The 13,422-nt window shown below is 39.5% G+C and overlaps 1 protein-coding gene across 1 annotated transcript in view; it reads right to left on the bottom strand.

Annotated features, from left to right (window-relative positions):
• B3GLCT (beta 3-glucosyltransferase) overlaps positions 1 to 13,422 on the bottom strand; it is a 299,136-nt gene that overhangs the window by 240,974 nt on the left and 44,740 nt on the right. Inside the window, exon 2 of the mRNA XM_075198956.1 lies at positions 10,881 to 10,936. Coding sequence (XP_075055057.1) covers positions 10,881 to 10,936 — 56 coding nt within the window. The remainder of the gene's footprint in view (positions 1 to 10,880; positions 10,937 to 13,422) is intronic.

Raw genomic sequence — 13,422 nt, 5'->3', positions numbered from 1 at the left:
CCTGACCTCTCCACTTCCCCTCTGTCTCGTGTCTCCTCCTGTCTCTCGGCCATCTTATCTTGGATGCACCAACGCTTCCTTAAACTCAATATTTCCAAGACTGAGCTTATAGTCTTCCCCCCTTTCAGGACTCTCCCACCTCCCCCGCTCTCTATTTCTGTTATTAACACTACCCTCGTTTCTGTCCCCCAAGTCCGATGCCTTGGGGTCATCCTTGATTCCTCCCTCTCATTCAAGCCTCACATTCTGTCGCTCTCAAAATCCTGCTACTTCCACCTTTGGAATATATCTAAGATACGTCCCTTTCTCACCACGGAAGTCACAAAAACCCTTGTTCACTCACTTGTTATCTCTCGCCTTGACTACTGTAACCTTCTTCTCTCTGGCCTACCTGATTCTCGCCTTGATCCTCTTAAGTCTATCCTCAATGATGCTGCCCGCCTCATTTTTCTCTCCCGCCGCTCTGTATCTGCAGTCTCCCTCCAACAGTCACTACATTGGCTCCCCATACCCTACAGAATTAAATTTAAACTCCTCACCCTCACCTTTAAAGCTCTTAGTCAATATTCCCCTCCCAACATCTCCAATCTCATCTCTACGTACACTCCTACCCGCCCCCTCCGCTCTGCCTGTGACCGCCGCCTCACTACATCACTGATCCCCCTCCTCTCACTCTTGTCTTCAGGACTTTGCCCGGGCTGCTCCCCTGCTGTGGAACGATCTTCCACTTTCCATTAGGTTAGCATCTACTCTCAAAGGCTTCAAGCGTGCCCTTAAGACTCATTTCTTTATTCAAGTCCATCAGTCCTCCTTCTAACTTCCTTGTCCTGGCTCTCTCCCCGAGTTAGTACCACCCTTTTTGTGTCTCACCCTTCCCTTTAGGTTGTAAGCTCTCATGAGCAGGGCCCTCTTTCCTTGTTGTGTGCTCCTTCTACTGTTCCTTCACCCTCTGTACCTCTTGGCCTGCTTCGCTAGCTCTGTTTTCTTAAGCTTCGGGCTTCTTCTAGCTGATTTCTACTATCCCTTTCCCTATCTGTCAGATATAATCTGATTTGCTTTACCCTGTCACCTGTGTTTGTATATATTTTGTATCATGTTGTGTCTTGGTTCTGTTTTCTGTATATGTAATGTACGGTGCTGCGGACCCTTTGTGGCGCCTTATAAGCCAAAGATGATGATGATAATATTAATAATAGATATGTGCATTAAATCTAAAATATTTAAAATGAAAATGAACAGATGCTATGAAAACAATATGTAATATTTTGTATTACATACTTTCTTGCTTTTTCCTACTAGTCTATATTAAGGGCCAGATACCCATTGGCGTTTGATTTTAATTTAACAACGCAATCTTAAAAAGGTCAGTGAAGCCACATGTGAAAGGTGAATGCATTCACTATTGTCATTAGACAACTACTGTCTGGTTTGGACTATTGATCTCAATGCATTAAATGCATTCAAGGGAGCAGGCAGAGAAAGTCAATATTGCTCCTGAGTCCTGAACCATAGCAACATTGCAAGGTGGGTATGGGATCATAGAAAATAAAGGGTAAAAGTGCTAGTACAATACATGAAATGAACGCCAATGGGTAGGAGGCCTAAGACACAAATAAGAGTGTAACCGGCTTCTAAATGAAACAAAAAGATTGTTCTAGCTTTACTTTGTCACAATACTGAATCACTTTATGAAGTATACTGCACAAGTACCGCAAGTTGCTTTGGTTTGCGCAGTTTAAATAGTCCACCCATCATTCTTCATGCCTACTATCTGGTGTTTGGAAACAACCTTTGCAAACCCCAAGTGCTTCTTGAGCACAAAGGGACATTGCACAATCCTGCAAAACTAGGCAAACCAATGCTTCTACTCTGTACGGAGCATTTGCTCCCCCCAACTACTCCTATTGGAAAATGCAAACATCTTTCCCTCCACAAACAGAACAATCTTGTTCCGGATACAATTGCAATTTGGTGGAAATCTTGGTGCACCAGAGGGAAATCATACTTCAGTTAAAAGGTTTAAAATCAGTGTTTCCCAAACCCAGTCCTCAGGGACCCCTAACAGAGCATGTTTTCCATATCTCTCTACGGAGCACAGGTGTAGTCATTACTGACTGACACATTATAACATATCCACAGGCAGTATAATTATTTCACTTGTCACCTGGAAAACTTGCACTGTTAGGGGTCCTTGAGACTGGATTTGGGAAATACTGGTTTACATGGATGACGGGGATGTCCTAAAGTGTTAGTTGGTTGGATTTTGAGGTTTGTACACCGTACATTTAGAGTATAAGCATCCGCTAAAAGTTTCCAAAATCCGGGAAGCGGGCTGGCACCTTGAAAACACATTGCTGGACAAGTAGCCACTCCTGCAACTTGACAAAGAAGCACTGCAGCATTTTATTAAAAAGAAATGTGCCTGTCACTATACAAACTAGGGAGGAAAAAAAAACACCAGCCATAGTAAATATCTGGTTTCACACACATTCTGCACATGCCCCACAAGAAGATTGGGCTCGACCCAACACAAAAGATTTTTTCTGGAGCACAAGTTTGACGCACCTGCAATTACCACCTTAGGCTTCAAAATAATAATATTAACTATCTGAAAGTGTATGTGTCATTCAGTAATGAAGCTGGGACTGACGATCTTTCCGCAAACTTGGTGTAGCATGTCCTCACTGCATACAGAAATGAAATACAAAATAACGTACTGTAGGTAGCACCCATTTGTGCTTTTACATTACATGTTTCCAAATAAGTCTTCCAGCTGCTAGAAAAATGTCCTCTGAGTGCAATTAGTGGACGATATTTGTTCATCTTTAAAGTCTTACTGGGCATCTGGAGCAACTCTTGAAACTGCAAATGTGCTATATTGTCCATTTTGCCAATTACATGGACTTTGAACGTCCCAAACATAATGAGACAGTTTTTTTAATCCAATGCACACTTCAGCCTGCAGACTCCGTTATTTGGAAAAAAAGACAATCACTATTCGACCTCTATGGACGGATTAATAAATGGAGAGTACTGTACATAACAGGATGACCCGTTTAAAGACTGGACACATTTAATGCAATTTGGTAACCATGGGACACTAATGTTATTTCACCAACCTAATGTTACATTGCTATTTTACTGAAGTGTCTCTGAAAAATAAAACACCTGTTTTGATAGTGTATTGCAACTAAAAATGTAGCGTTTATAGTCTGCATTTCCCAGTTCATTATAAGTTATGTCGTTTCCCGTCACACATGCTCATTTCTTCACCTTCAATACAGGTACAAAGGCAATTTGTGCTAAGTGTCCAACACTCCAACTGTCCGTTTTATCTTATGCGAGTGGTGGTGGCTTTATTAATGAATGTGACAATTATTGTATACATTAAAATCTGTTCATAAATCAATGGACATTGCTAGTTGTCTTTTTCAGTACGCTGCATAAACTTTAATTGTCTGCAATATTCTAAGAACCTCTGCTTCCTGGTTGGTACAATATAAAATGTTGTAATATACTGATCATTGTTAGGGAGGTGTGCTGGGGCACATGGCCAAGGGGTAGATACAAAATTTAAACGTTTCAAAAGGAGTGTTGCCTTAAGTAACGTTGCATTCAAAGTAAATAGTCTAAACAATTACTGTGACATTTTTCCATTTTGTGCGATACACAAACAGGCGTTTTAGAACATTAGGGTTGTCCTGAAGCCCCCATTGTTCACCCCTCAGTGAAGAGAAAACTTGAAATACGGGAAGCAGTTTGGCTGTGAGAACAATGCACTCGTTAGAGCTTTCCAGGTGACCTAAAAGCAGGGTTTCACATAACTACAGAGTTACAAAGGGACATTTCAAACATGTTTTTTCTGGCTAAAAACGCAAAGCATTCTAAATCACATGTGTGACACTAGCTTAAGTTTTCCCACAGCATGTATAACAAATAGCATACGTATCCCAGTGTAGACAGCTAAGCAAACAACAGTTTTAAGTTAAAGTGCCCTTAATGATGTAACAATGTCCAACATACCAATTATAGTCCTGTGCTATTGACCATGTTAGAGTGTCTACAATATTCGTCAAGAGGATTTATGGTCAGATTAGCACTGGAAAAACCCTGCAATACTTACTGTAAAAGGATTTCTAGGGTGTTCTGGGGTTTCAATCTCCCTAATAATCTGGAAAATGTATAGACCGCCATTTAATACCGTTATATATGACTTTTACCATCAACCCACTCCTCGTAAAGGTAATTGTGACTTAACCTAAGAAATATAATTCTTATTTTTCCTTAAATCCACCAATATTCATGTATTAGCTTATGCTCATATCGTCAAGAAACACTACGCACAAAATAGTTTCATTTAAAATGTGTTGTATTATTAACATTAATTGTTAAACTTATATATATATTATAAAACAGTAAACAGCGTAACAATATTTCACACAAAGTATAAATTTTGGTGCACTACATTACATTTAAGTGTATGTGTGTGAGTCAAGCTTTACCTAGTGTTCCAGGTGTGTGACTGTAGTGTGTGTGTGAATGTAGTGTGCGTGCGTAGGGGGAGGAGGGGGGAGAGACACACCCACTCAAGCATACATTTTAACCTTCTAAATATTATCACATACTCTACCACATTTATCCCTTTATCATTTCATTTATCTCAGTGAAAGTCCAATAGCCATTATTCACTATCCATATTCCCTTCACATGAAAGTTTCTAGATGGCAGCCATTTTACAAGCTTGCCAGATACTAGATCCATTTTCTCTATTGTCTGAACTCAGCAAGCTTTAAACACATGGTATTTCAACTTGCTGCCATATTAACTACATCAACATTTCCAACAACAAACCACATTTCAGAGATTCAGAGTTACCAACCACCCTTTAAACCAACAGTATAACAAAATGTTATATTATTAAACAATCTGACCACTTCCTGAACAATCCAATAACTTGCTATGCATCTAAATCCAAATTTCAGCCACACTTTTCAACAGTAGCATAGCAGACTTTCCAATACCGTCTACACAGTTCCTTCACTTTCCCATAAAATACTTTTCCAAACACCACCACTCTATCGAACAAACTATGCACAACCATTTCCATACATTTACACTAAACTGCATTAAACAAACTATTTCCATACACTTCTATTACACAGCATTTGCAATTTCCATTAGCCTTTTCCCAAGAACTGAAATAGCTCACAATATTTAAAATGGCCGACTTGCTTTGTTAGAAGTTACAAGCACGTGTTTCACATGTGCTTGTAATGGCCTAATTGACTAACAATGAACAGGGTCAAGTTCTTAAACCTCTAGTAATATGCTTGTAAGTCCACCACAAATATCTATTTTACACAAAAGACATCTATTCGAAATAACCTTTTCCACAACCACAAATGCTTACATAACCAAAACTTCACTAACTCCATCACAGAACCACACAGACACAGAACACAGCAACCATATTCCATTCAAAACTCCATTTTTCCTGCTAGCCAGGTTCTAATATAAATGGCCTCCCCAGGCCCCTTATACAAACCGCCATTCCATTCCAGCAGTTCAGCCATGTGTGTCCTACCAGGTAGAAAAACGTCAGGAAGTGCGCTTCACCTTCTTTGCTACATGAGATCAAAAACCTTTGTGGGCGGAGTTTACCTTTCCACAGGAAAAAGACCACAGCCTTTCACATGTTAATTTGACCAACTGCTCAAACCTTGTTTCTCGTGTATTCAAGTTCCATAGTAACAGGTGGGGGAAGGGACTGTACGTGCACAGTCAGTGTGCTCATTCAACTATGGCTAAAATCTATTTTATATCTCATTTTATAATATATATCAGAATTCATATACTCTTCATCACTTACTGAACAAACACATGTCGCAAACATCTTAAGAGCTAAACTAAAGTGATGATTAGATCATTTTATACATCGAGCATTATTAAATTTTTCTTAATACATTTAAAGTCTGTGCTCTGTAGAGAGCTGCTGAGGACTGCAGAAAAGCAATAACAAAATGTTAAATGAAGGAAAGAGATAAAAATAAATTGAGAATTGAATGTGAAAGAGGCATATTATGAACCCATCGAACGGTCAGGATCCAGAATATCTGTTCTTTTAATTTCCTGACACTCTTTCATCACAGATAGGATTCAGCTTTAGCTTTTTCAAAGCTGCGTCACAAATTCTGGCACTTTGACGGCCCTAATTCATAAGCCATGTCGTACGCTGTTGCTTCTACCTTGAATTAGTCAGAGATGGGGATAAAAAGGATCTGCTGTCCTTCTAAGATTAGACTTTCTACTGTATGGAAAGGTAAAACTCAAGCCAACATGAAAAGACACAGAAATGTGTAACATTCCCTCTGCTATACTGAAATTGAGCTTCATTAGAACATTTCTGGAAATTGTTTTTCTACTGTCATATGCAGCATTTATAAGAAAAATCTTTTTTGTGGAACCTGACCAAATATTGGTGTTATGAGCTCTCGAAAAGAACATTAACCTCAAAATGTTGCCTACTGCATATGTGTTTATGTTTTATGTTCTACCCTAGTATGAATACATTTGTGTGTAAGACCGCGAGTTTGTTTACACTCAGCAAGCACCATGACTGGTCCTCTATCATGAAACAAATGTCTGATAGGAAACTAAAGACTGGTGACCTACAGGTGACCAGGAAGTAGTAGAGGTGGGTGGTAGGAAGTTCAAGCACACATCAAAGAATGGACATGGTTCCACATTGGCTGGTTAACTGCTGTTTGCAGCAAGCACGGTTTAGGTAATATTCTAAATCAGTGACGTGGATTAAAATTGTTGGGATTAAAGATATTATAAAAGACAATTAAAACACACTCTTAAAAAGACATTAATGCTCTAAAACCTCTGCTCCAAACCTCTCTGCAGAACAAGATAGTATCATCCATTTTGTCTCAGACATGTGTTAAAGATTATTAGTACATGAAATCCATGAGTAAACTGCTCCATGGTGTCTATGAGCTCATTAAATCCCTTCATTGGTTCCCCATCCGTTTCAGAATCCACTTCACGCTCCTTATTCTCACTTAGAAAGCCTTCACAGACACTTCTTTCCCTTACATCTCTGACCTTGTACATACCTACCCATCCACACCGCTCTGCCTCTGACCTCTGCCTCAATTTACCTCTCATTACCTCCTCCCATGTTCGCATCCAAGACTTCTGCCGTGCTGCCCCCATTCTTTGGAACTCCCTACTCTATTTCACTTGATTCTCTCCCAACCTTCAGTCCTTCTAACGCTCACTTAAAACTGACCTTTCCTTCCTCACCTATCCTGCCACCTCCTAACCATCTTTTCCATCACCTTCTTTTCCTCGCCTGCCATCTCCATTTTTGTCCCAACTGGTTCTACTGTCTCTCACACCCCTCCCTCTAGAATGTAAGCTCTCACAGGCGGAGTCCTCTCTACCAATTGTCTCATGTCTGTCTACTGTCTTGATTCCATTGTACGCCCAGTCACATATTTTGCTCCACTCCATGCGAGTCCCCAAAGCATTACTCACTCATCTGTGCTAATTCTGTGTATTACCTCATCTATTTGTTGCTTGCTTCTGTACCCAGCACTATGAAACCAGTGGAGCTTTATAAATAAATAAATCATAATAATAATAATTTACAGGACATAAAATGTCATGAGGGAAAAAGGTGCCCCCAAGCTACTAAAATTGTGCCCAAATAGTGGTGACTGATGGAGATTAATATGGGCAGAAATAAGGAGATGCTGTAGTAGAGCTGCCTTGTCCACTAGAAGAAAACACATTCAATTGAGAACCAAACGAGGGAGAAAATTGGAATTAGGCTAAATACTGAGTTAAAGCTGAACCTTGAGACTAGTTGGGGAATGGAGAGTGTACAATAGAAAGAGAGACAGGGGAATGTAAAAAAACTGTTCCTGGTCCGGTTGCTGGGCCTGAGAGCTGACTGTCATAACCGGTCTGGAGAAGATAGGGCTGTGTTCCCCTTATCTCCATGATGACATTAAAACTGTCAAAGAGAAAAATGGCAGCAAAATTATGCTTTTAAACGTCATTTTGTGTAAAGGAACTGCATATCACCACATGAGTGGCACTCCCGTAATTATGAAACAAAAAACTTGGACATCCATGCGGTAATAAGTTTGTTCATTCCATAAATTTTGGGGATGTCAAACAATGACAAATTTATATGAATCTATCCCAATGTATCATGTAACTTCAAGTGCTAGGAAATACATGGGCACCTTACATGTGTGGCATAGGAAAGCAAAATACTGGCCAGGTAGGACCCTGCCCTGTATTTTATCGCCTTGCCAATAAAAATAGGACTTGGTGTCAATGTTATTACTAGGGCAGAAACCACAGAAAGCCAGGTGGCAAACAGCCACAGGGCTGCTCCTGACCTACAGTCAAGTCCATAAATATTGGGACATCGACACAATTCTCATATTTTGGGCTCTATACACCACCACAATGGATTTGGAATGAAACTAACAAGATGTGCTTTAACTTCAGACTTTCAGCTTTAATTTGAGGGTATTTACATCCAAATCAGGTGAACAATGTAGGAAGTACAACGGTTTCTATATGTGCCTCCCACTTTTTAAGGGACCAAAAGTAATGGGACAATGGACTCAAAACCTATTTCATGGACATGTGTGGACTATTCCCTCGTTATTTCATCATCAATTAAGCAGGTAAAAGGTCTGGAGTTGATTCTAGGTGTGACATTTGCATTTGGAATCTGTTGCTGTCGACTCGCAATATGGAGATCCAAAGAGCTGTCACTATCAGTGAAGCAAGCCATCATTAGGCTGAAAAATCAAAACAAACCCATCAGAGAGATAACAAAAACATTAGGTGTGGCCAAATCAACTGTTTGGAACATTCTTATAAAGAAAGAACGCACCGGAGAGCTCAGCAACACCAAAAGACCCGGAAGACCACGGAAAACAACTGTGGTGGATGACAGAAGAATTTTTTCCTTGGTGAAGAAAAACCTCTTCACAACAGTTGGCCAAATCAAGAACACTCTCCAGGAGGTAGGTGTATATGTGTCAAAGTCAACAATCAAGAGAAGACTTCACAAGAGTGAATATAGAGGGTTCACCACAAGATGTAAACCATTTGTGAGCCACAAAAACAAACGACCAGATTAGAGTTTGGCAAACAACATCTAAAAAAGCCATTGCAGTTCTGGAACAACATCCTATGGACAAATGAGACAAAGATAAACTTGTACCAGAGTGATGGGAAGAGAAGAGTATGGAGAAGAAATGGAACTGCTCATGATCCAAAATATACCACCTCATCAGTGAAGCATGGAAATGGTTCCGTTGTATTTATTGATGATGTGACTGCTGACAAAAGCAGCAGGATGAATTCTTAAGTGTTTCAGGCAATACTATCTGCTCATATTCAGTCAAATGCTTCAGAAATCATTGGACGGCGCTTCACAGTGCAGAGGGACAATGACCCGAAGCATACTGCAAAAGCAACCAAAGAGTCTTTTAAGGCTAACAAGTGGAATGTTATGCAATGGCCAAGTCAATCACCTGACCTGAATCCGATTGAGCATGCATTTCACTTGATGAAGACAAAACTGAAGATAAAATACCACAAGAACAAGCAGGAACTGAAGACATTTGCAGTAGAGGCCTGGCAGAGCATCACCAGGAATGAAACCCAGTGTCTGGTGATGTCTATGCGTTCCAGACTTCAGGCTGTAATTGACTGCAAAGGATTTGCAACAAAGTATTAAAAAGTGAAAGTTTGATGTAGGATTGTTTAGTTTGTCACATTTCTTTTGGTCCCTTAAAAAGTGGGAGGCACATATAGAAACCATTGTACTTCCTACACTGTTCACCTGATTTGGATGTAAATACCCTCAAATTAAAGCTGAAAGTCTGCAGTTAAAGCACATCTTGTTTGTTTCATTTCAAATCCATTGTGGTGGTGTATAGAGCCCAAAATATGAGAATTGTGTTGATGCCCAAATATTTATGGACTTGACTGTAGGTGTGAGGAGCCCATAACCACCATGGGGGCTGACTTAACCTTCCACATTGCCCACAGGGATGGATCAGTAAATGAGCAGATAAGTGGCCCTCACCTACTTTATCTATTATGAGCCCACCTTAAATGGGAAGGAATGGAGGTGGTTAGGAGATCCAACAATACTATTTCCACAGCACACTCCTTAGTCAGAGAAGCAGAAGGACGAGAATCATCATCATCACCATCACCAGAGATCCAATCATTCACTGACCTATCACTGCGCACCTCCGTCTACATCTCTATGAGCGACACACCAGGTTAAGACGGTTAAGTGTGCATAGATCAGACAGAGGTCACATTGAAAGGCAGGTCACATGAACCGGCCAAGTCTGCATTACAGATATACTTTTACATAATGAAATCCCTGAGTAAACTGCTGCAGGGTGTCTTGTAATAGAGCGACTGCGCTGTACATTGCATAACATTATTCCTTCCTGGTTATTTGTTTGGTGGAGGAAATTTCAATTTGATTACTGCAGCTATTTGACCGGAGGGAATTCATAACTTGTTACAGAAATTTAATAACAAAAAAAAAAGGGGGGTTTTATACAGTAATGCATAAAAATATTTTCTTTATAACATCTTGGACAGCCTTCGTAAAACCACTGATTAGTACAAGAAAAAGAAAGTAATTTATATTTTTTTAGTGTGAAGAGACCAAATGAGGGAGCACAGAACAGAGGGAGAACCGGTCATGTTTGTTACATTCAGTCCTTTAATTAGATTTCCATATCATATATTTAAAAGGAGAAGAGCAGATGTGAAGAAAGTATTACACATGTTAATCACTCATTTAAATTGCTTACCAGCGATGAATGTGTGTTCTCTTTGGGGCTGTGAGCAGCAAGGACACCAATAAGATCTGTTGGAGGGGAAAAAGAGGAGTAAAAATGTTAATAAAACAAGACAAATATCTATTGATCACATACTATATGCAGATTATAAATGTAATCTCTCTCTCTCTCTCTCTCTCTCTCTCTCTCTCTATATATATATATATATATATATATATATATCTATATATATATATATATATCTATATCTCATTTATTGTTACACATATACACTAACTATATACTTTTTTTTTAATCAGAAGGCTCCACAGATTAGTACAACTAAGCAGTAATTATTAAGACTACGAGAACAGAAAAAAAAGACTATTATGTACTTATTACAATGGGTTTGTCGGACACAACGTATCACATATCAGAACAGTAAAAGTGGAAAGGATGTACAATAAAAATACACTGCACTAACTATAAAACTCATACGTTAATCCACATACAAGCCCTACAGCTATGCATTACACAGTGGTCAGGTCTTTGCCACAAGGGTCTTTCGCAATAGACAACTTCCAGCCAGTAGAACACATAAGTGCTCTCCTAGTTACATATTAACTTGAATGGGGAATGCAATTTCCCCAGCACACAAGCACTTTTAGTGCACTGAGCTGTAAGAGTTCAGGATGAATTATTTCCAAAAACGCAGACTTGCAGAATGGGAGAAACCATGATGATTTCGAAGAGGGTACATTGTGTTGTATTTGCCAAGAGTATCAAACCACAATATTTGTAAAGATACATATGCACCAATATTGGTCCAAGATCAACAAAACACGTGGCATGTCCGAGAGGATCCAATTAAAATTAATCCATATCTGGGTAGGCCTGTAAAAATATTGTACACATACCATGGTTCATTCAGAAAGACGAAACCGACCTCAATCTCCAAGAGCTTTAACTCCTCCTTGAATCCCGGAGGCTTGATTTCACTAAAGCTTTTATTTAATCTGGAGATCTTTTTTGAAAACAATTTCTCAAATATATTATCAAGAGAATTTATAACATTTCTTGCGCAAGTTCTCATTGTTTAATTCCTTAGAGACTTCTTGGATACTAATGGAATGTACTTTATAAAACCTGTACGCCATCCCTTTCTAAACCTTTATACTTGCCCTTCGCCTCCCCCCTCCACATTATATAAAGGTTTCAAGAAAACCACACACATATATTATTTATATTTCAAAGTAGCAGAACAAAGCCTCCTATTGTTTACTATATAAACAAAATGAAAGCAGTATCTCACTGTATAATTCTATCTGGATGAATAGTGTAATAAAGCAATGAAGACATTGGTTTACAATCGCTCTCAACTGCTAACAGAATTCATTTCACCGCACTACACTTCACGGTGCATCAGCAAAACACTGTCCATGCTATTGTGACCCAAGTCATAATATAGGATGTCAACTCTATGGAATAAATACCTTCAAATGAGGCCATTACCATTAGTAGACAAATTACTTTTAAAAAAAAACTCCTTAGGCAATAAATACATTCTGCTTAGACGGATGCATTTATATTAAAATGTAGCATACAACTTTTTATCCCCAGCCTCCATGCTGGTGCTCCCTTGATCCCGGTTTCAGAGAAGAGAAGGGATGGGGCACATTTCAGGCTCAGTGCCAAGGACACACAGTTAACGGTCCGCAAAGACTCTTCATAGCAGCTGCTCCTGGAGTGAGCAGGCAGTTAGAAGAGCTGAACAACAGCTGGCACAGAGATTGTAGACACAGTAGGAACTGGAAGCCGTTAGATTTGCTGCACAAACTACGAAAACCACCTTAAACACGAATAAAGTTTAAGCAATGAAACAGTGGATCTTATTTAGATATTTCACAAATTGTAACATATGCATTCCATAGGACCCAGCAAAATCCCTGAGGCATGATCAACTTAAGGCTGCACTACCAAATAGGAAAAAAACTACTAAGGTGTAATACCAGCAAATTCGTTTTGTTAGCCACCTTTAATTGGCGGTAGAGGAGGGATCACACAATATAATCACTTGATTTTAGATTAGGATTGATCCTCCCGCTTACGCCACACACCCCTTATTTTCATCAGGGGCTGTAAGAAATGGAGGAGCCGGTTTTCCTGTGGTGCCGGCTAGGTGGAGGGCAGGGGGCGTCACCAGTGGTGGAACTACTATTGGTGAGACACGTGCCGTGCAACGAGGACCACTGCAATTTTTTTTTCCCCTAGGTGGTAGTCAAGACAGAAACGAACGCTTTAAATTAACATTCTTTCGGAGTGCCATGTTGAATGTTACATTTGCAGAAAGTCAGTAAATGTTACTGATCTGCTCCTCTCCCTCTCCGGAGCCCCCGTTTGAAGTGAATTGTTAAATGAGTGTGACTATATGTAATGATGTTTTGTAACATTTATATACATACAGTGTACACTGTCATTACAGTGACAACACTCTATAATGATTTAGGACTATGGTTCCTCTAGTGGTGAATTAAAATCATTTACAATGGAATCTTTATTATTCATGTTGTAATTA

The sequence above is a fragment of the Mixophyes fleayi genome, chromosome 2 (genome assembly GCF_038048845.1).
Source record: "Mixophyes fleayi isolate aMixFle1 chromosome 2, aMixFle1.hap1, whole genome shotgun sequence".
NCBI lineage: Eukaryota > Metazoa > Chordata > Amphibia > Anura > Limnodynastidae > Mixophyes > Mixophyes fleayi.
The sequence above is the reverse complement of the archived record's forward strand: the minus strand, read 5'-3'. Positions and strand labels throughout refer to the sequence as shown.